Source organism: Aythya ferina (assembly GCF_964211825.1).
Source record: "Aythya ferina genome assembly, chromosome: 5".
Taxonomy (NCBI): domain Eukaryota; kingdom Metazoa; phylum Chordata; class Aves; order Anseriformes; family Anatidae; genus Aythya; species Aythya ferina.
In genome coordinates this window covers 55285174-55308572 of record NC_140301.1, presented here as the reverse complement: position 1 = coordinate 55308572, position 23399 = coordinate 55285174, and the positions used below count along the sequence as shown (strand labels likewise).

Here is a 23399-nt window from a genome sequence, read left to right as displayed (position 1 = left end):
GACACCACTGCCAAGAGAACACAAAATGTAGTTAGTCACAGTTAATGCAGGACAAGATTCTACAGTAGTACCAAGATTTCCTGCTCAGAAGTCTGCTGTCAGTCTGACTGACAAATAAAACAGCAACTGATCAGGCGACAAGGGAAGTGTAGAAAGGGAAAACCAGTGCAAAACTGGCAAGTAATTTTTGCAAGTTACAGTTAAACAATTTGGGTAGAAAAATAATGTATTTCAAATGGCCTTCACCAGGTGCAATAATGAATTTTATTTACCTATTTGCATTCAAATAATAAGAGTTTAAGACTTCACTTTATGTTGAGTCATTTTTTTTTAACGTAATACTCAGAGTAGCGGGAATGAAATGCAGTATTCTTTTTACAAAGAAAATAGGTATCATTAAATAAAGGCCACAGCCTAAATACTTGACTGCTCAGTTAGAGCTTCCTTTCTTAGGAAGGCTTAGTAATAATCTTGCACAGCAGTGAAGCGGAAGCCAGCAGAATAATTTTTTGTCTCTGTAGTGAACCTGAATGTGCTCCAACCTCCCTAATTGTTGTTGAATGTCAAAGAATCCAAAATGAATTATTCCCATGTTAAAACACCACAAAGCCCCAAAACCTAGGCAGCTAGGACACTTTCATAAAACACTAAAAACCAGAATATTCTCCAACAAGATAGACTTTTAATCTCGATTCTGTATAATGCAACAACATCTGTAGGTGATTGTTACATGGCTATTTACTTAGCACTAACAAACACATACTAAAACAAACTTAATATTTTCCAGGGATGATGATTTTAAATGTCTTTTTTAAAAGGGACTTTCAGTAAAGATTCTTCACATATATCCCTGGAAAATTCATATAGAGCATTCTGTCACAGCAACGTTGTACAATGGATGACTGGCTTCCCTCTGGCACAAACGTGTCACTTTTGAGACATCAGTAGCTCTGCAGGATTTGATCAATGCTGGAAGAAATCTCAAGCTGCTAGGGAAAAGATCCCGGTGTCAGCACAATCCTGCTAAAGCAGCGTTGTCTTCCCACCTTTGTCAGGTTTTCCATCTAACAGTCAGTACATTTAGTCAGTGCTATAAGGAATATAGCATAAAGAATATTAAGAATAATACATAAAGAATACCCAAATTTGAAAGCCTGTTTTCCACAGAATAACAAAAGTAGGAAAATGACCCCTATATGTGAAAACTACACACAGCTCTGTAAGGTAACCCCTCTGCACAACATCTTCTGAGGGCATGGAGTTCTTTGACTCAGCCAGCCAAATGTGTTAGGGAAGAACTACTGCTGGATGTTCTCCTTTGTTCAAATAATTGTGAAGCATTTTCTGTTACCTGATCACGTCAACTTCCTTTTCACAGCAGTATCATTTCTACTGTGCTCTGTAGAAGCCTTACAATCTGCACAATTAACTACATGAATTCATGTGCAGGCAAGAATGAATAAGTTCTAAATATCAAGGAGAAACTTTTTATGATAGGCCAAAAGAAAATAAGTATTTATAAAAATAATATACCAGGGTGCTTGGGCAGAAATATTTCCTAACAAGAACGCATTGTAACTGTTTCTTCCGCAGAAATACTGCAAGGATCAATTCCATTCAAAACAAAGCAGGCCAGCAGCACTGTTAGCCTATCTCAGGCACAAGTCTTATTTAATAGCTCAAAGACATAACTGATTTATGGCATTTCCCTAAATTAACCAAAATGACTAACTTTTATGAGTTAAACAAGAAAAGCATGTGAAAAACTAGAGAATACTGTGATACTAATCTACAACACCCTATACCTCTTTCAATCCCCTTATTTTACACTTTCAATGCCTCCTTGTCTCCCACAAATGTTATGCCATTTGAAGTGGACCAGAGACAGCCAGCACGTCGGGGCTGGGACCTACGGTCAGATGCAGTGGGCATGCTGGACAAGCCAACTGCACCTACTGAGCCTCAGCTGATGACAAGCCAAGCAAACAGCTGCAGGATCCACCCGAGTTCCAGAGGTCACATACTTTGCAGAAGCACGGAAGGAAAGTAATATCTAGAAAATGTCTCCTTTTTCCAAATTTTGGGAAATCAAAGTGATAAAAAATTAGAGAGAATGACATGCAGAACAGAAACTACACGAGTGTCCTTTCCTTAGGAAATCAGCTACATTAACAAATTTGGAAATTAAGAAGCACAGTTAAGAGTTTGAAGCTAAGTTGTCCTGACAACTGAGTCAGCCTCATACTGCTTTTACCAGAGCTCCTAGGAAAGAGGTGCAATCAAATTTCTCTCTAAAGACAAACAAAGCAACAATCAAGTACACAGAGAAATAACATGGAGACAAAAATGGAAAAACAGAACAAAAAGAGACATACTGAGTCCAGGGTGTTGTTTTTCTTGCAAATGTTTCAATCTAACTTATCTGCATTTCTCAAGACAATAAACCAGATGTATGCACATAAATTTATGCATCAGCATTATACACTGTTGAACCCAGAAAATGTATTATTTTTTTTAACACCATGCCTTACACAAACAAATGTACACACACAGCATTAAACAAACAGGAAAGATGCAGTGAGGTTTCACAGTTTTATCTGGGGGAAGAAGACAGGAAAAGGACAGGTAAGCCTCTGTCAGAATGGGAATTTTTTTTTACCTAGCTTATAGACAAACTGATCAGTTCCAAATACATCAAGCTTTTGTGCCTCCACTTGTCTGTATTTTTCAGCATACTCAGTTTCACCTCTCTCTGTGGTAGGCAACCTAAAGAAAAAAGAAAAGACAATTCAGTACATGCTTCCTAATCCAACAGTTACAGATCTGCATGGAAGTAACTGCATTACACATAAGTTCAGAGATCCTGTATCACGCAGTACCTACTTGAACAAATAAAATTTCAGAGGTTAATTTTATCTCTGCAGTTAAGATACTAGCCTGAGGAAAGTGCCATATTAAATCTTGCTGTTGGGATTCCAAAGAACTGCGCTCCCAAAGTATCATCCTCTAAGTTTGCAATAGCTAGGAATTTGTCTCCTAATGAAAGTCTAAAATTTCTTTTGAGCAAAGACTAAATAGATTGCTTTTGCAAGTTCTTAATACAACACAACTGATAAAATACACGTTATCCTCGCGTCACTCCTCAGAGACAGGTGGAAAGGAGCAAACTATCTCCTCACTACTTCAAGGAAAAGAACTTGTCCTTGAACCAAGATTTGCTGGTGGTCAGGAAACATAGTAACATGATCCCTCATAGAACTTTATACAAAACCACAGTTATGTCATTCCACACAAGAGTGAAAATCTATCCATGACCCAATAGAACGGAGTTAAAAAAAAAAAAAAACTGTTCTACATAGTATGAAGAAAAACACATGGATTTCACTAGAAAATAAAGTAGCACACATACAATAATTGTATTTAAAAACACACCCTAAATGAATGTAAATACTGTAGAGTTGCAAACACAAAAATGTCAAAACTGTGGTTTTGCACCTTAATTTAAGCTCTGGGCCCTGAGCAAGTGTCCTGGTTTCAGTTAGGACAGAGTTTACTTTCCTCCTAGTAGCTGGTAGGGTGCTATGTTTTGGCTTGGGATGAGAAGAGTGCTGATAACACGCTTATGTTTTAATTGTCACAGAGCAGTGCTTACACCAAACCAAGGACATTTCAGCTTCTTGCTCTGTCCTGCCAGCAGGCAGGCTGGGGGTACAGCAGGAGCTGGGAGGGGAAAGACCCAGGACAGCTGACCCTAACTGGCTAAAGGGTATTCCATACCATCTGGCATCATGCTAAACAATATATAGGGGTGACTGGCCAGGGTGGGGGTGCCAGCTGCTCGGGATTAGGCTGGGGGTGAGCAATTGCATTGTGCATCACGTGTTTCATACACATTAGTAGTAGTAGTACTATCATCATTATTACTATTATTTTCCTGTCTTAATAAACTGTCTTTATCTCAACCCACAGGCTTCAACTTTCCCATTTCTCTCCCCCATCCCAGAGAGGGAGGGAGGAGGGTGAGCGAATGGCTGTGTGGTGTTTATCTGCCGGCTGGGTTAAACCACAACAGCAAGCTTTTGCTATGCTAAGTACTGAATAGCAAATCTGTTTGTCTGTGGCTTTGAAACATTTTATAACTGGACAAAAGCCTCTATTTCTTGACCTGAATATGAATATCAGGTTGCCCAGAGAAGCTGTAGATGCCCCATGTGTTCAAGGCCGGGCTGGATGGAGCCCCAGGCAACGTGATGTAGTGGGTGGGATCCCCGCACGTGGCAGGGGTTGGAACTGGGTGATGTCTAAGGTCCCTTCCAACTCCAGCTATTCCGTGATTAAGCAAGATTGACCTCCAAAGCAGTTAAATTGAGAACAGCAAGAGATTTTGAACAAGGCATTCTCTCACACATTAATTCACAAAGCCTTGATAACACAAGTGCCCACCTTCTCTGGTAAGGCAAGCTCTGGACTAGCCTGGCTCTGCCACAGATGATTCACTGGGATCAGTCATTATGTCCTCCTACAGAAAGCACCACGTGTATATCACCACACTGCTGTCAACAAAATGTGAGAGGAACAACAAAGAAGCCTTCATAATGGCTTCACATCCTATTTTAACAATATTTTGAGTGCAGAACCAAGTCAACGTTTCCCCAACTCCTGAATATCTCAACACAGGGTTCAAAAGGATTGTGTGCAGAACTGCAATTGCCACAAGAGAAACAGCTGCCCATGTGCAGAGGGCAGCCTACAGCAGGGTTACCGCCCGAACCCTTCCCAAATAGCAGGCCTCCATCTCAGGATGGATTTCAAGGAGTTCAAACACATCCTGTCAGCCCACCTCTTATGTAGGTTATTCCACTGAATATATATTAAACACAAAATACGATGAAGTTGTAAGTCAAGCATTCAGCAGCTGAAAACACCATAATTAAATTTTACCATGCAGTCTCTGTTTGGCACCACTGCACGCACATACAATAGAGATTTTAGTGATGTAGCCAATTATTTTTGTTTCCCTGAGACTACAGCCTCACGGAGCACACCGGACGCACAGAAATAAACCTGATTATGCAGTAAATGCAAATGGTCCTTGAGTCATCCACAACAACAACAAAGCAGTGATTGAGACAGCAAGCGTGGCCATAAAAGAGTGGGTATGAACCACCTGAACCCCAAGCAACCACAATCAAACCGCTTCACCAAAAACCTTCTGCTAAAAGGGAGCATCTGGGGGGGAAGAAAGACAGGTCTGTGCTCCTCATCTCCTGTAAAGAGCTTGAAGAGGAACAGGCACGTAAGCTGCAGATGAAGTCAATTAATAAACCTTGTTTTATATAATACCAGATATATTCAAATGAGCAGTCCTGGAGAAGAAGTATTAAGCACTTCAAAATGGGCTCCCAGCAGTACAAGCCCTGACCTTTACCTGAGCGACTCCAGGAGAACGAGGACAATGTGACCTCAGTGATTGGAGGCAATGCATTACTTTTTGTCTGCGTGTTTGGGTATTTTCTTTCAGATGTGATGTTTTCTGTATTCAGAACGCAGCATGCAGAAAATAAACCTGAGGCTATGCAATGAATGAAGAAAATATTTAATAGCCACTCATTAAGAATGAACATTGCTCACTCTTTGCAGTGAACCAGGCTACAGTCTCGAGGAAAATCATATGTAATTGGGAAATTGCATATGGGCATACGAAATGAACAAACAACCTTCATTACATCAGTTCTCCATGTTTTAATGCTGAACTTTGCAGCTTCAATAAAATAAAAAGCTTACCAAAATAATGTCTGTTTTTTTTTTTTTTTTTTTTTTTTTAAGCAAATTGAAAGAGAAATTCCTTCTGAACCCTCTGGCACTCTCATGGGTTATCAGAACACAACCCTTCTGCACAAGCATTAATAACCCAGCATCAGGAGGCATCATCCTATACATGGACAAACAGAAAGGGATGGAGTACTTTTCTGATGAGTTTTAACAAGAATTTGCTGACAGCTGAGGAATGACAAGACACAGAAAATTGAGATCCATTCCATGTAAGAAGAGGACAACACTAATGAAAGGACTTGTCAAGATTCCCCTATGAAGATGTGTCTGCCCAATAAACCAGTTCTCTCTTCCCCACTTCCATTCCCTCTGGCACAGCGAGAGCCTGCATTTCAGCATACCTGCCCTATTATAGGGCATATTCCTTACGCCTTTCAGATTGCAGCCTCAGCAATCAGCTACTTGAGGAGTCCTCTGGGTCTTCTAATCCCCTAAATAAATTACAATGTAGGCAAACAACTTTTCAGCTGCATACATAAATTCGTAATTGTAACAAATTAAGAGGCAGTAAGAAGTATTTTCTTGACTCTAACGTGATTATTGAAAAAAAGTCATTATTTCAATTTGAAGAAAACCAGGAGATGAGATGTCCTGTGGTTTTTTTTGTTTTGTTTTTTCCCCCTCCCTTCCCCCTTATTAAAAAACAGGGTGGGGAGGCTGGGGTTGATCTTACTCAAATCCAGAGCACATTTCATCCTCAGCAGCAGGCAGATTTCTGCAGCTGAACCTGCAGGAAATATATGACATTAAAACTCATCACCCCACATGGACAGAGGCTGATAAAATGATAAACCACTGACAACACCATCAATCAGTAATGTCACTGTCATCAAGTTAACTCGTTAAGTCCTAACAGCTGCAGAACATAACATATCAGCTACTTATAAAGCTGTATGCAACTCAGGACCTACCTGCTCTTTCTGCAAAATACTCCCAGAAGGAGCAGACACAGCAACTTCAAGCCTGAGTGGCCGGGGCCAGCAGAAGGCTCCTACACAGGCAAAGAGGCATTACATATCTTGCAAAAAGAATGTGCTAATTAATATTGTTATGAGATGATGGGTTACTTCCCTTGTTCTTTAGCATGTAATTTAACCAATATAACCTTTTTCTGAAGTATGACTGATCTCTGCACACGTGACTTACAAAAAAGTAAGTTTGAGGATTTGATTGGGAGAAAATTTTTTTTAATATTTTATTTGGGTTTAAAGGTCAAATCAGCATCATGACAAACTTAAATGCAGCTGCCACTTCAGGGGAATTACTAGAAGGGAAACACAGTTTAACACCAGAAATCGTTGACACATCCAATTCCAAATGCTCTCAAATCCATAGAGGGTGCCTTTCCTTAAATAACTTCAAGTAGAGAAAGGTCTTCCTTTTCTTCAAGCTACAGAGTGACCTCTAATAAGTCAACAAGGCCATCACACCAGAATACACTCGGTAAACTTAATATCTGAACATCATCTGAAGTATTAAACCAACCACTTCTGTATACACTCATTTCTCAAAACCAGAATCAATCGCCAACCCTCAATCACAACTGACAGGTGATTTATTTGGCTCTTCACAGCAACATATGCTGAAATACCAATACACGCACTGAACACTGTTAATGTCTCTAGAAGTGAGGTTTGGAAAACAAACAAACCAGCTTTTTAAATGTAGAGAAACAGACAGGATTATTCCCTGAAGAACACTGCCAACTCAGCAAACACGGTTGTATAAAGAAAATATTCCAATACGTAATGACACTCCAAAGATTAAGATGGCTGCAGTGCCAATAAAGAGGAATTTCAGGATATTTTCTATTAGCTATTTATTTTGTGGATAGGAACTCCTATCAGAGCTATATAACCTGATACGTATTTGTATTGCAGAGACAAACAACTGAAAAAGAAAAAAAATAAAAGCAAATAAACCCAGTGCTCTATGGCAGTGTTCTTAACAATACTTGTACTTGTCCTTTCTGTTCATTTATGTTCTGCCTCATTTGCCATGAAAGTCTCTGTTCACATGGGACTGGAGGTGAATGTAAAACCAGTGTCACTCATTTCCCAGATCACAAGAGGACTGCCCTAAGTCCTGGCTTCTATCACACACAAGTCACCCACCTTCTTAGAGAACTTTGGGAGATCGAGAAAAATCACTTGAAAAGCCCCTTGGCTTTATGGCATGCAGAGGAATATTTTGCTGTACAATTTTAGTACAATATATACAGTAGACCATTTCAAAGTCTGTTCTCTGAAACTAAAATAATGTGACACTTTACATAACGGAACATTTGCCATGACAGTAAATAACCTTCCACGGGCTTTACTGAAGGACATACTAAAAATGACTCTCCTCCTAACTGGCAGTGGGCATTCTGGACTTTTAGAAGACTGGTCTTACCTGCACAAACAACCAACTTTAAAAGAAAATGTACTGTCACTCAAAAGATGTCATGTTTCAGTCTAAAAAATAAAAGATATCACTTGGATTCAGAATAAGTGAAGCTAAACCATTAAATACTAAAATATGTTTTACAAAAAAATTGCACATCACTTTAAGAATCTAAGAATCAGTGAGCTGCATGTGTTTTTTTTTTCCCCCCCCCGAACACAACGGCACTGTTCTAAATATCTGGGTAGCTGAAGTCTTCCTATCAAGGCACTTAAATACGCCTATGACTCCTCCTCATAGCAAGCAGTTAGTCAGAAGGACCGTTTTTCAAACTTGAACTAGCTGGGGACGGAGCACACTAAAATAGTTCTGACTAGGTAAGCTCAACATTTCAAAAATATTTGTTCTTTGACAGAGTAATAGCTCTGTGAAACCTCCTGTCTTCTACCTCATCCACAGTTAAAATGCAAGAATAGTAACAACCACAAATGCCGGGACGAAACAGCCCTAATCCTCAAGTTTACTGTCCCTACAGGTCTCTGTTTTTTATTATTATTAATTTATTTATTTATTTTCCACTGGGGAGACTGGGAAGAACTTCTGGGCTTCAGAACTGGTCTTTTTGCTGGAGGTGAGCTGTTTTATGAGCTCCCTTCTGCAGAGAGCTCAAGTAGGGCTGTGCAGAAGATGGCAGCTATTACCTGAGGCAGATGGTGGAAAGCCACACACCCAAACCTCTCCCCACTAGTCAGCCAGTTACGGAAATTAGAGTTCTAGTTAGTTATGAATTGTAGTAAAAGGTAGGTGTTCACATCAACATAAATCAAAAACAGTGACCATCAGGCATGGCTTCTGATCCCTTAGCAATACCCACAAAGCACTTACACTCCTTGAAACTCTAGAATTCATCTCCTCCGCTCTAAGCATAAAGAGAAGGAACTTGGCCAAATACCCAAAAAATCCTCAAAACAATTAAAAAAATGAACAATTTGGTATAAACCAGCTAAAAGCTCTGAATTACAATGGAATTAAGAGTTTAAAAATTAAAAAGTGCCCGCAAAGTATCAAATGCACGATCCTCTTGATTTCTAACTAATGCCTGTAACTCCACTGCCTATCAGTGATGTGTCACCAGCACCAGACATGAATGCTACAGAAAGTGGGACTGGAAGACATCAGCTTCAAGCATGCCCTGGTTACATTCACCACAGGAATGGTAGCACAGTGATAGCTAACACAACTCTGTCAGCTAGCGCTGTTAAGAGGGAATTATTACTGTTGTTAGCTGTCACAGCTTGTGGCAAGTTTTGTTCATAGTTGTTAACAAGTGAAAGCCATCCAAGGCTGTCTGTAAGATCTGAGGAGGTAGACTCACCATCTGTCTGCAGCCTGAAACAGCTCCAGTGAGTTGTTCTGCCATATCAAAGAAAAATGCACTGCGAAGTTGATCATTAAATCCAAGGAGTGGGACAGCTTATAAATGGAGGCACATCATCTTACCTGCTAGCTACAAAGAGCTACAAAGCTGAAATCTCTTTTCTCAGGTTGACTGGTAGTATTGGTGGTAACCTTCATACATAACTTGAAGCACCAACCCCTCACAAAATCTGACACATGACAAACCAGAGTGTGTGACTATAACCTACAAACAAATATGGAGCACACACCACTACACTAAGTTGTTAAAACATCGGCTAGCTAGCAGTGGTTACAACCTGCTACCAATACTTTTGGGCAAACAAGACTATTGATGACAATTTCTTGGTGTGTTATTACGAGTCTCTCATTCATAATGAGAACTGCATTTGCCTCTTTCAACCACAAGTCAGAAGCATCTCAGATCACAGATGGTACTGATGTCCTAAATCTTCTATAGTAAAGAATAAGAACCTTCTCTCCTCCACCTGTTCTTGCAATTTGTCACAGTGCAGTATTTGGTTAAATGGAAGCGTTTTTACAGTTTCCTTTTCCCCTGAATTCACTTCAGTAAGGCTGTTCAAAAGCCCAGCTCCATGGCACACTGAGTCAGGTGAACTAACTCGTGTGCAGGGTCAGTAACTTCTCAAATTGGCTTTCTGTCAAAGAATACTGTGTTGTGGCCTACAACACACCCAACCACCACAAACCACTTTGCAATTTGTAGTTCATACAGACAAGCACAGCAGTAACTCCAGGTTTAAGTAGACTGCTTTTATTTCAGTACAGGACCAGCTTTTCAGTTTAGGAAGTTCCTTTATGTATGTGATGTTAAGATGTACAGAAAGATTAAAGCCTTCCTTCCTGCACTGAAAGCTGACTTGGATTTGCAGCTTTTTCTCCCAAGACAAAGTAGAAAAGTTTCACTAGTTCCCAGAGTATGGTTACAGAACAATACTTTTCTTAGGAAAACACTACACTGGAAGAACAGCTGCTCCCTAGAGAACTTTCCTTCTTCCTGAGGATTTCAGATTTTGCAAGAATGTTTTGAGAACACACTTTCTACATAACATGATTACAACAAATCCTTTACTACAGTAGCACTAAAAGGTCATAATCAGAACTTTAAACTTACTTAACCACACACCAGTGCAAATATTCAAGTTTACTGTGCTAAAGAGATTAGTTTACTTAGTTCTTTAAATAAGCTTTCTAAAGCTTTTGGAAAGCATCAGAGTAAAATGAACATCTGCTGTCACCTCGTTTTAGCTAAGAAATACTACCTTGCCAGGAACAGTTCAATCTTCTGAAGTAGCTGGTATCTAGGTTAGTGAGGAACTCATGATGCCAGACTCCACGGTTCACTTACTGTGTTTTAAGAACCCACCCCATTTTCTCCCCTGCTATCACCTAGCCTTGAGTAAGTGTCCTGTGAACATCCACACAAGCTCCTCACCTTTATTCTTCAAGTACTTCTCTGGAGTTACGCTTTGCCACTGTCTCACAGTCAAACTCCAGGCACATTCAGCACCCTTAGAACATGCTGTGTACCCGTGGTATTAGCCATTTAAATCCTTGTTTTCCGTTGCATTTGCATCACAAGTGCATGCAACTGTTCTTGTTCTGCTGTTGTGCTGTGCCTTTAACATGGAGCCAAGGGCTCCTAGTTGGTAACATAAGCTGGAAGAGACCTGACAAGGAAATTGAAAGATTTTAACCTTGCCGAACTTTAAAAGCAAACAAATCTTCTACTTAAGTGCTAAATAATTGCAGTCACATACCAGGTATTTGATTCCAGAATATCTTACTCAAGGATCCCCTCCAATTGTGAGGGGGAACAGGAGGAGACAGAGGAACTCCCAGAACAGACACTGGGTACCAGGCATTATCAGGTTGAACATGAGAGCAATGGCCCAGGCTTCCACCCTTCACACCAAGCCACACACGACACACAACCATTTATCAATGGTGACGTTTGTCACAGCACACACTGGGCATGTGCCATCAGGACAAAAGATACCCAGGACACAACCCTGGTCACGGATGTGGTGCTGTCTTCCGAGGAATTCTTAACAGATGACCTGTAATGATTCCACACTAGATTGACACTCCCTTCTCCCCTTCTAAATTACAGGCAGCACGTATATTTACTGAAGCCAGTAGGGAAAAACAGTTTCATCATTAACCTATTCTACAGTAATTTCAATTAAGTTATGCTTGCTTTGTGCACATAACTATGGAAACGTAAGTAAAGCTATCTCAATGATTCCTCTCTCCTGTATTTGTAAACCAAATGCCATGAAACTAACACACCTAGAAGACATGAAGAAATCAAACACATCCACCATAACCCATAAAATCCACCTCAAAGCAGCCACTACCACAGAGATGGGTTTCAGCAGTTCTGTCATTTCACATGCAGATGTCTTCACACCTCTAGTGGTGCTAAAGCTTAAGGGTCTTATATATGTTACATATGTGCTCTGTCATGGAAATTTGTTTTAGATTGCCTGGCTCTATTCAGCCATCCTCAAGATGAAGCATTTATTCTTCATATGGTCTGATGGCACAGGAGACACAAGTCAAGCCATCTAGCTGTAATAAGAGCTTCCCCAAGCCTCCATTTCTACAGAGAATTTAGGAAAAGGCTCTCAAGAAGCATGGAAGTATTTAGCATGCACAGCAGGAGTAATGTGCACTGTGCATGTGCACAGTGCACAAACCATACGCACAGCAGAATATGATCATTTAGTGATTGCTTGTGGAAATGCTAGAAAAAAGCATTCTGTCTTTTCAAGAAAGAAGAAAAATGAGAAGCCCCACTTCTCTCCGCCTCACCCAACATCTCTACAAACTAGCTATGCAGACTCCTAGTCAGTTGCTTATGCAGCAAACATCTTTGTAGAACACTCGATTTCACAGTTCAAGAAGTACTAACTTGGATTTGGAGCTCATCTTTACTTGAGATTGGGTAAAGACAATGAGTATAGCAGAAGGAGGAACACCTTAAGGTTTTGGAATAAATTTTTTTGGTGCCAGGAAGTCCACAGGATAAATATAAGCAGCTAAGAAGCTTTTCAAGAAAGTCTGTTTTGTAGAAAGGCATTTCAAAACAAAAAAAAAATAACCTGTGTCTCACACAGGACCGCTAGGAAAGAGATACCATTTCAGCCACTGACTGCCTCCCTTATTTCCTCAATTGCTTGTTTGATTTCCAATTAACTTGTGCTCTTTTAAAGCTACTCCTTTGGAACAAGGCTCTTTGCTGACGAACCTGGGATCTGTCACAGCAAGCAAGGAAGGGCTACCGAAGCTGTCCGAGATGATTTATGAAAGGAAACCTGCACTTTGGCTCCAGCAATTGTTGCTGCTCCCTCAGTTCAATTTGAGAACATCAGAAAACAAGCCTAAAAACCCACTACAGAAAAATGGTTAGCTTGAGAACAAGTCTAAGAAATACACGTATGAAAAAATCTGATTTACCAGCACATAAGATAGTGTTCACTGCAATTCAAAAAAAAAAAAAAAAGCTACAGAAATGGATGCTTTAGGAATTACATTCTTTGCCTAGAAAAGTAGGAAAATATATAATAAGGAGGTTGAAGGAAAGCAAGATTTAAAGCATCTTCAACTGTCATTTTATATTTTACACACAGACCATTAGGGCTAATTTACCCAAAACATATCAGTTAGTTAACAACTGTTCTGCTTCAATGGCACAGTAAGTTATGGCTTATTAACAAATACAAAATTACTCATCATTATGTAACTAATGTTACAGTTTCTCTCGAGTACTGTGATGTGTTTTAGCCACTAGTACCAGAAGTGGAAGATTCAGAAAAAGGAAAACAAAGGCAAGAAACTCAGAACCTAAAACTTCTAAAAGCACAGCATCCCTGGATTTACAGATTGAAGTGCAAGATTGCCACAGGACTGTCAAGGAAACCACACCATTTTCCCCCAGTAATAACTCAAAGAATGTGTATTTACAAGAAAACAAACACTGAAGGTAAGTAATAATGACTTCACACCATTTGTATTGCGCCTAAAAATTAATGAGAGGAATCAAAACATAGACTTCCCCCAGGCTAAGATGTATCAGCTGTTACACACACCACTAAGACCACTCATTAATGCCGTCAGGGAACAGCCCCACGATCTGCTGAAGTCAAGCTGCAACTTTCATCTCGATACAGCACTGCAGAACTCTGGTACACTGCAGGTTGGATGGAATCAAGTTCCAGTTCCCAGTGTCAGACTCGCAGAAACAGCCATATCGTCCCAAAAGCATATCTGAAACACGTACAGAACTAGAAGCAACATGATTTTCAGTGCTAGTGTTTCTCTTCCAGTGAAAAGGTAAGCATCATTCTCAGTATCCAGACTCACAAAATTTCATGGTATAAACAAAGATTAGGTGAAAAAACAACAGCAGAACAACAAAACCCACTGTTGTAGCTTTCTTATTTCATTAATTTGCACACCTTCCAGCACACATCTCCTTAATTTGCAAAGACATTACAGTGGTTTTACACTGTACAGCATTTTTTTCTCCTCTGGATCAAATTGGAAAGTAAGCGGTGACATGGTAACTGCTGTAAAGGAGGTGGCAAGGAACATTTTAATTTCATCTGAAAATCTGTCGGGACAGTTCTGTCATCATAAACCTAGCTCCCTTCATTTTTCATAGTACCACATACAATGCAATGTGAAAACCTTCCACTTGAAGAGGATTAATACTGACATCTGGATTTTTCCAATGTATAAGTAATATCAGCTTTAATAACAGCCCCACACGTCATCCTTTATGTTGTATGACATCTAGAACAAATTTACAGAAGCCTCGTTCCTCCAACAGTTCCACACACCAGTGGAGGCAAAAAAGTAGGAAGGCAAAATACTTAGAGGAGCAAAGCTAGCCATTCTAACAAGGAAAGCAAGGAGGGAAGGCACTTCATATACCATGCCTATCGTTTAGATTAATAGGAAGAGACCAGAGAACTGGAACGGAAAATGGCTGCTTCAGCGACCTTTATTGAGCGCAACGCCATCCCTGGAAATTAATCTTAAAAATGGATCTGCTCAAAACGCTCATCAAGGGAAGAGGGAAAAGGCAACTGACAGCCAGTTGAGAGGGAAGCAAAGTCCATGGTAAGACTTTACATTCTGGGCTTTTTACATCAGTTTGACCTCAATTTGCATTTCCTTCTCATTCCACTCCTTTAATTAGATTAGTGCGTCGTTCATGGCACACCGTAGGTGTTACAGACTGGCTTCTTTAAACACATTTGAAATGTTAATTAAAAATGCTAACAGCTATGTTATGCACGGTAACGAAAAAGCGTAGTACCATGAGATTGATGAAATTCATCTGGAAAAAGTATTTAATATAGCGACCAAAATCCTGAGCAACTGTCAAACAGCTCTGTTCTGTCAACACTCGGCGAACAAAGGCTCGAGATGCTCTGTGCTGGAGGAAGCCTATTCTTAGCCGTTCAGAAGTGACGGTACAACAGCCTGCTCCCCCCTCTAAAGGGAGAAAGTCTTTCAGCATCTCGCTGGCCTGAAAGTTTAGGTTGATGATAAAAGCAACAGAGCTATTTTTAGCACTCCACAGGCATAAAAATACAGCTCTAAACTGTGACCTACAGCTATGCACAGCCAAGCATCACAGCATCCGACAGCCTTAACTTCAGCTAGAAGCGCGTCTGGAGTTGCTCCAGACAATCATTATTCATCTCACTGCCACCAATACCTTCAGATGGATTTAGCAACAAGCATTTGAAATTGTTACAATTTTTTTTTTTTTTTTTTTTTAAATTGCTGCCATCAGAACTCAATCCAAAGGTAGGAAACCTTAATGGACTTTGTAGGAAGAGTCAGAGAGACCACATTAGGTTAAATGGATTACTGCTGCTCTCTGGTATAGGGGGTGAGAAAGAACATTAAAAGCAGAAAAACTTAAACTGCCATGTTCAGTACTGAAAGTCTTTTTTGTAAGCACAGTTTGAGCAAATAAAGAAAAAAAGCTTTTTTTCTTCCACCAGTAGTAACAGCCTGGAAACAGGATATGCTAGAATAAGAGACCTTCAAGCAAACTCATCTGAAACAACACTGGTCAGACAACTGCTAAGGTAATTTATGTTATTTCCTTCTGATTTGTATGCTTGTGTCTGCATGGCTTGTAACTAACTGCAATTTAGAAGTCTATTCCACCAGATTTCAGTTTCCAGAGGTTACATCAATAGGAATTTATGTAAAAATACAAAGTGATACAGAAGTTTTAAGCTGGACTTGTACGGAGTTGCAGAACTTAACTTTATCAATTTATTTATTTTTTTAAACTTTCAAGAATTACTTCATTTTTTTATTTTTTTTTTTATTTTTAACTACCTCATATGGTCTCAGGAAAAACAACATGACATAATTTCAAGATGATAAATATGTACTTACAACTCTGAAGTTTACAGTATTTGAAAGTGTTAACTTGGAAAACAGATGTAAAATATTATAAAAGGTAAGGCCTGTCAGATTTAATTACTGCTTGCCGATTATTATCGCTTCTTATATTGTAGTGCAAGAAATTTTACCATCAGGAATAAAGTTTCCTTTAAAACAGTCAGCAGCTTAAAAGGAAGCCTGTGGGTATAAACACTACCAGTATGAGAGAAATAAGCAAAACACTGTTTTATTTTTTCCCCACAGCTTAAAAATGCCACTTTTTGGCTGGATGAAATGGTCAAAGAACGATTCCTACAAATCCGCAAGGTATCCTGGATCAGAACTCGTTACCAAAACCTTGCTGAGGGAACTGAAATGGCACCTGAAAGAGCGTGAAAGATTAGTGCAAGAGATTGAAAATGAACAGAAAGTCCAGAAACCTGGCACGGATTACAACTGGCTGAAGAACTACCAAAATCCTCAAGCAACAATCCCAGCCACGGAGCAGCGGCAGCTGGAAGTTCTCTGTTCTCAAATCCAGCCCTGCCAAACTGGAACTGTCCTCAGCAGGTAACTACTCCTACTCCTCTAGCCTTGAGTACTGGAGCATAAATAAGCTATATTTTCTTTATCTTTTCCAAGCGTATGCATGGCTCTGATCTTTCTGCCAGAGTAACAATGACCATCAGCTTGAGTGTTATTTTATAGATGTTTTAGAAACTACACCTGTGCTTTATGATGTTGTACAGGTGAAGTTGTTGAATATCGGGATTTTCCTGGTTTAATCCTCAACAAGGGAAGTCTTGCATTCTTAAAAATGTGACCTCTCAATACTTCCATTTCTTCCTGTTCATTATCCCCAATATTAAATTGTAACCAATTACAATTTACTTGTAAATTGATTACTATCTATTAAATATGAAACGTTGGGGGGGAATTACCATGTAAAATTCTCCTATACTCGTATTTTAAATATATTTTCCAGGGGCATGTAGAAATGATAGAAGCCGCCCATGTGCCTTTTAAAGCCCAGAATACACCTAAGGGCAAAGTCAGTTTAAATCAAGTTACCCAGATGGAGGACAGAAAAAAAAAAAAAAAAAAAAAAAAGGAAAAGCATACTGAATAACAGTCCTCATAATAGTTGGACCGCTTCCAGTGCATTGTTAGAGCTCTCTTCCTCTTGCAATCTTTTGGGGGAGGCGTGTGGGGAAATGTGGCAGCAAGGAATAAATGACACCAGAGCGCAGTCATTTCCTCCTCCTTCCCCTTCCCTCAAAAGATGAGCGAGGAAAAAAGAGTTGTCAGCCCTGATGATTCAATTTAAATTCTTGTTTGTTTCTAGATTTCGTGAAGTTTTGGCAGAAAATGATGTTTTACCTTGGGAAATAGTCTACATATTCAAGCAAGTTTTAAAAGATTTCCTTACTACCCTTGAGAGAGAAAACCAGCAAGAGCAACTGGTAGACGTATGGAATACAAATTGCTCTGAACACTGCAGCCTGCGTGGAGACAGTTCTACCAAATCAGACAAAGATGAAATTCCCACTGTTTCAAGTTATGTTGACAAGAACACACAAAGCACGTTTCCTACTTTCTCTGACAGAATCTGGAACCTTCCGTATTACTACCCATCAAGTTGAGTGGGTTCATGTTTCTTTCAAAAAGCTTTGTAGTGTTTGTCTTCCTTTGTTGTGATTGCCATCCGCAAACATAGGAGTAGAACTGTGACACACTCCTTTTATATACAAGTTAAATCCAAGTCCTTGGTTATAGCTAGCATGCATTATACAAACTTTAAGTATAAACCCTCCTCCTATCTTCATTGTTCCTTTAAAATGTTGTGTTTGTAGGCACCTTTTAACAAAAAACATAGCTGCTGCTGATAAAACATTGAGGTATTTTCCTTTTAGCATTCAGGTAGACAGATATAGATGTATAAACAAGAAAAGACCACGTTCCGTATTTTGAAATAGCACCACTCCACAAAGCATTAGGCAAGAACTTCTGTATTTGTCACACAGCTTTTAGGCTCTGTGGGAACTTTATACCATGTAAGATTTAATATAGTATCAGTTGTACCAAATAAAATGGTAAATACCTTTTGGAGCTGAACAATTATTTCTCAACTTCAAGAATAAGTTCTAAAGTGAAAACAAGGTAAAATACGTGTAAAAAATATGGTACATTTCTGTAACAGCAAGAGATATCCAACAGATCATTGCAAAAGCAAGAGGTGATCTTTTCAAATTTTCAGTTGCCATTATTTATCATTGTGTGTTTGTAATGAAGTCTTATCAGACTGATCAGACACACACAGTAGTTATGGTCACAGCAGGCAACTAGAGCAGAAAGTCAGCGAAAACACAGGCCACAACTATTCTCCGCCTAAGAATGAATTTCCTTGCAATGCAATAGAAATCGTGTGAAACAAATTGCACAGTATCTTCCACAAAAGGTAGCTATATAGTTTGAAGAAGCCTCTGGAAAATTCACAGATCTTGGGAACATCTTATACAGGAGGGTGGAATACCAGATACAAAAAAGGCAAAACCATCAAAACTCTTGCATAAAGCTAGCTAACAAACTACTACAAGGCTAGAGTTAATCAGTTCCTACACGTTTACAGTAATTAAAAAATTCAGCTCATCATCAAGAGTAACTGGTCCCCCCACTTCCCATAAGCTAAATATGGGAAACTTCATATGTTGTGCAAACTCAGATCTGCACTCAGAGCTGGTATGAACTCTCTGCCCTCCTTTTGCTTAGCTGCTGGTTTAAAAATAAATTTAAGCGTTCATTTCAACTTAATCTGCTCTATGAATACAGAATAAGATCTATCCGATTCTTTTTGTGCAGTTCTATACCAAGCCAGAAGTGGATCCCTGCACTAGGACAAGGATGGCCTGAAAACATTTTCTCACTGACAAGGCTCCCTCAAGGAGTTAAGCTTCAAGTACTTTTCTATAAGCAAGAGGGTAAATTACTGAGCATATCAAAGACATCAGCAGAATTAGTATTAGTAACATCTGCAACACAGGCTTCAGAAAACATTTTTTATTTAGTCAAGTGTTCAAGATCCCTGCAATGGTAATTCATATAAAGAAAAGTTTTTTAAAACATGCAGCTCCACAACTTTTTAGTGGAAAACAGGTGAAAAAACGCCCCACAAATGTAGCTTCCAAATCTTAGTTTATGGAAAACAATAGGACAGTAAACATGTGGGGTCCACTTACCTTCGTGATCATCAAAACATGGAGGCTGCAGGTAGGGGTGTAGGTGTGTGTGTCAAAAACACAGTGACCACTGACAAAACTTCTCCATTGTTCATAAATTTCACTTTAATACAAGCAAATGCAGGCTTCCAATTACAGAAACGAGGACCACCACTAAAACATGCTAAAAGGCAGTTAATGAATAATAACAAAAAACTAGGCATCACAGTCACTTATTTCCCAGCGCAATGCTAAGCAAAAGCACAGAAACTCTTGTTAACTTTTAGGCACCTTTTACTGATTAAACAGAGACTAGGCTACAATACCCAGTTGTAGCAGCAACAAACAGGGCAAAAAGGAGACAAAGAAACCTAGGAACTGGAAGTGGCACAGGAAAAAATCATCCAAAGGTTGAAGAAATGTGGTCCACCAACACCTTACTTTGTCAATTTATTTTTTAAATACAGAATCGAGAGGTAACTTACAGAATATGAGTATTTTCAGCAGTATCATTGTAGTAGGCCAGCCATCATTTCCCTGCTGACAGTCACTGCCTGAGAACACAATTGTTTAAATGCTTTTTACTTAGGGCCTACACGATTTGCATGAGGTGATGTGAAACTGCGATTCCTCACACTAATCCTGATATTTTTGCCATCAGCAGGCAGCTAACAAAAACCACTCTGCTGGCAGAAAGGTGAGTGGCAGTAATATCGAAGAGCAGCAATGTTTCCCACCTGCACAAGCGATGGACAGAACAGCCTGTGACGCTTTTAGCCAAATGGCTATAAAAAAAAGGGCTAACTTGGAAACAACTGGACCTGTGACACGCAAGCTAAAGAGCATAGCCATTTTTTCCCACACAGAAAACTTTTAAGTGTTTTACAGAATCATCTAGATTGTATGAGACCTCCAAGATCACCAAGTCCAACCTCTGACCAGCCCTCCACTAAACCATATCACTGAGCTCTACATCTAAACATTTTTTTAAAGACCTCCAGGGATGGTGACTCTACCACTTCCCTGGGCAGCCCATTCCAATGCATCACAACCCTTTTGGTAAAAAAGTTCTTCCTGATATCCAACCTAAACCTCCCCTGATGCAACTTTAGCCCATTCCACCCCGTCTAGCCATTACTGTATTTATGCATTTTTTTTTAACTCCTTGTATAAAGAGCAGACCTCCATCGGTAATTCAGAACCTAGTACCAGCAGCACTTTTACATGAGGGGTTGAAAGGAGACAGACGTTATGACATGCCAGTTTCGTACTATTTTTGAGACAAAGCCAGAAGGAGGCAGCTCGCGCAGCCCAGGAAGCCAACAGCAGCACCCCGGGCTGCAGCCATGCCAGGCACAAAGAACTGAAGGGCAGCTGAAGCACGCACAGGCCGTGTAGGGCACACACCACTCGCCCTGTTACCTCAGGCACGGAGCTGACTGAGGGAAGGCGCCGCAGCTGCCCCAAACGCAGCCCCTCGCCCTCACCACCAGGAGCCCCGCACTCACCCCGCGGCCACCAGGGACTCCCGAGGGCCATCGGGGCAGCTGAGGGGACTTGGAGGGGCTGTGGCGTGCGCTTCACCCCCCAAAAACTCGACGGCGGTCACGGCTTTGCCGACGGTGAACCAGTCGCGGATCTGCTCTGCCGTCAGCGCCCGCAGCATGATGGCGGCGGCAGCGCCTCACACGGCCGCCCTTTTCCCGCTCTCGGGCTGGCCCCGCCCGCACCACGTGACCGGCTGCCTCAGCCGGGCGGCGGCGCTGAGGGGAGGCGGCCGCCATGTTGTGGGGGGGCGAAGGGCGGAGCGGGGGGGGCCCGGTGTTAGCTCCCGTTTGCGCTTCCCCCGGGGCGACACGCGCTCCTCTCCCGGTCACTGCACCAAGCACGGTCCCTTCCCGGTCACTACACGAAGCACCGACCCCTTCCCGGTCCCGGGGTGCGCCACCACATCCCTCTTTTCCCCCAGGGAAGCAGCCCCCAGGCGCGGAGCCGCCTCAGCGGGGGGCTGCCTGCCGGTGCCGCCCGCTCCCCGAACACCCCCGGTGCCGTGAGGAGCGGCCGGGAGCCGGGCTCCGCTCCTCCGCGGCTGCAGAGGGCGCTGCCCGGGCGGCGGCGGCTCCTCCCGGGCCGGTGCCTCCCCTTCCCGGCGTCCCCCGCAGCGGCACCGGCGGCTGTCCCCGCTCCGTGACCTTCGGCGGCCGCCGCGCTCCCCCCCGGCCTTCAGGGTGGGTGCCGCGGGGGGCAGCCCCCGGGAGGTGCTGGGTGAGGGGGGGCGGCCGTGACCCGGCTCTGCCGGCGCCCCCCCGGTGCGGGGAGGGTCGCGGGGCCGCGCTCTGAGGGGCGCTGAGGGTGTGCTTGGGAGGGGGGAGCAGAAAGGGCATGGCGAGAGGGGGCTGGAGAGAGCTGGGCTGTGAGGGCAGGCTGAGAGCTGGGCTTGTTCGGCTTGGGAAAAAAGAAGACTGAAGGGAGACCTCGTTAATATATAAAAACACCTGAGGGGTGGGCATGGGGGGATGGGAGCGGTTTCTTTTCGGTTATGCTCAGCCACAGGATGAGAGGCAGCAGGCGCAAACTGAAGCGCAGGAGGTCCCGGCTCCACATGAGGGGCGCTTCTGTGCTGTGAGGTGACAGCACTGGGGCGGGTTGGCCAGAGGTTGTGTCTCTCTCCTGGGTGAGTCTCCTGCTCTGGAGATGTTCACAACCCGCCTGGATGCCATCCTGTGCAGTGTGCTCCAGGTGATCCTGCCCGGCAGGGGTTGGACTGGGTGACCTCCAGAGGTCCCTTCCAACCTCGGCCACGCTGTGATCCTGTGAACAAACGCTAAAAACCTGGGGGGAGTGGTTTTCACTGCTCTTACTAGCACAGGTGAAAGCACAGCACCATTTCAGGAAATATGAATGCGATTGAGATGTCTCTCCATAAACTAGTAAAGAGAAATATGGACTTGAGTGTATTCATACATTGATTTCCATGAGGATACTTTCAGTAAGTGCCATCTAGATTTTTCCAGCTGTTTTGACATTGGCAGCCCTTGCCTCCTTTTTACCCTTGATGGTTGCTAAAGGATGCTTTACACGTAGCACTGGGAAATAAGTGAGAATGACCTCACAGAAGGTCAAAAAAAATACCTGTTTTTCTATCCTGGGATGCTGGCTTGACATAGACTATCCATATCTGTATATAACTGATTTTAATGGGTTGTATTGTATTGGGTAAAGTGTTCTGCTTGTTTAAGTAGAAAACAGTAGAACATATTGTATTACTATGTAATGTGGTGCAAATGGTATGCCAACATGCTGTACAGGAGTTAGTTTTATTTTAAAACATATTTTACACAGCTTTCTGTGTTTACCTTGACTAACAAAGCTGGATACAAAGGAGGAAAAAAATCAGTAGGCTCTCTATTCTAAGGACATATTTTAAAAGTAATATATTCATGATAAACCTTGAATTTAGTTGCTTATCTTGTGTTTTGCTATTTTGAGTAGAAATTACCATGTTGGAAGACATGTTAGATGTGGGCGAGGGAGGGAAACTGACTTGGTAGTGTAAGGATAGAGTTTGTCTAGCTTGTGTGGAACAAGGCTTTGCTCCTGAGAGAGTCTGGAAATAAAAAGTCACCGATAAAAGGAGAGGAGTCTACATACTGCTGCTCTGCAAATGCTCCGTTGTTCATCTTTGAGTCCTTTCATCAGCTGGAATACATTTTTTTGTGTGTTAGCCCGTTAAGTTATAACCTTAATTCTGAATTTTCGATGCCTTACTTTGGAATAAGTACCTTTGCACATTGGGGGATTATTTTTTCAAACCCATTAACTGCTGCTGCTGCTGTGTGTATATATGTGTATAATATATATGAAGAATATATATAAATATACATATAAAGTACAAATGCACGTGTATACTACTTCGGTATGCATAACACATAGATGTATAAAAGTGTATATATAAAGTGCATGCACATACATATATAGCAGGTAAGAATATAGTTACAAAACTCCTCATTGCAGAACTTATGATACCTTTCAGATGATGCAAGCCATGATTCCAAAGTCATGGAGATCCATGAAGTTCTACTTCTCTACAGTTTACCAAGAAGTATGGGT

The 23399-nt window shown here is 41.4% G+C and overlaps 2 protein-coding genes across 2 annotated transcripts in view; one reads left to right on the top strand and one right to left on the bottom strand.

Moving 5' to 3' along the window:
- TDRD9 (tudor domain containing 9) overlaps nucleotides 1-20994 on the bottom strand; it is a 64672-nt gene extending 43678 nt beyond the window's left edge. The window contains exons 1-2 of the mRNA XM_084521840.1: nucleotides 20798-20994; nucleotides 2660-2766 (exon numbers count right to left, since the gene is read on the bottom strand). Coding sequence (XP_084377966.1) covers nucleotides 2660-2766; nucleotides 20798-20955 — 265 coding nt within the window. The 5' untranslated portion in view covers nucleotides 20956-20994. The remainder of the gene's footprint in view (nucleotides 1-2659; nucleotides 2767-20797) is intronic.
- On the top strand, nucleotides 16346-17717 carry RD3L (RD3 like; the record flags this gene model as incomplete). The annotated part of the gene is made up of 2 exons (XM_084521841.1): nucleotides 16346-16644; nucleotides 17420-17717. 2 exons carry the CDS (start codon nucleotides 16346-16348, stop codon nucleotides 17715-17717), a joined length of 597 nt encoding a protein of 198 aa, XP_084377967.1.
- Nucleotides 20995-23399: the final 2405 nt, after the last annotated feature.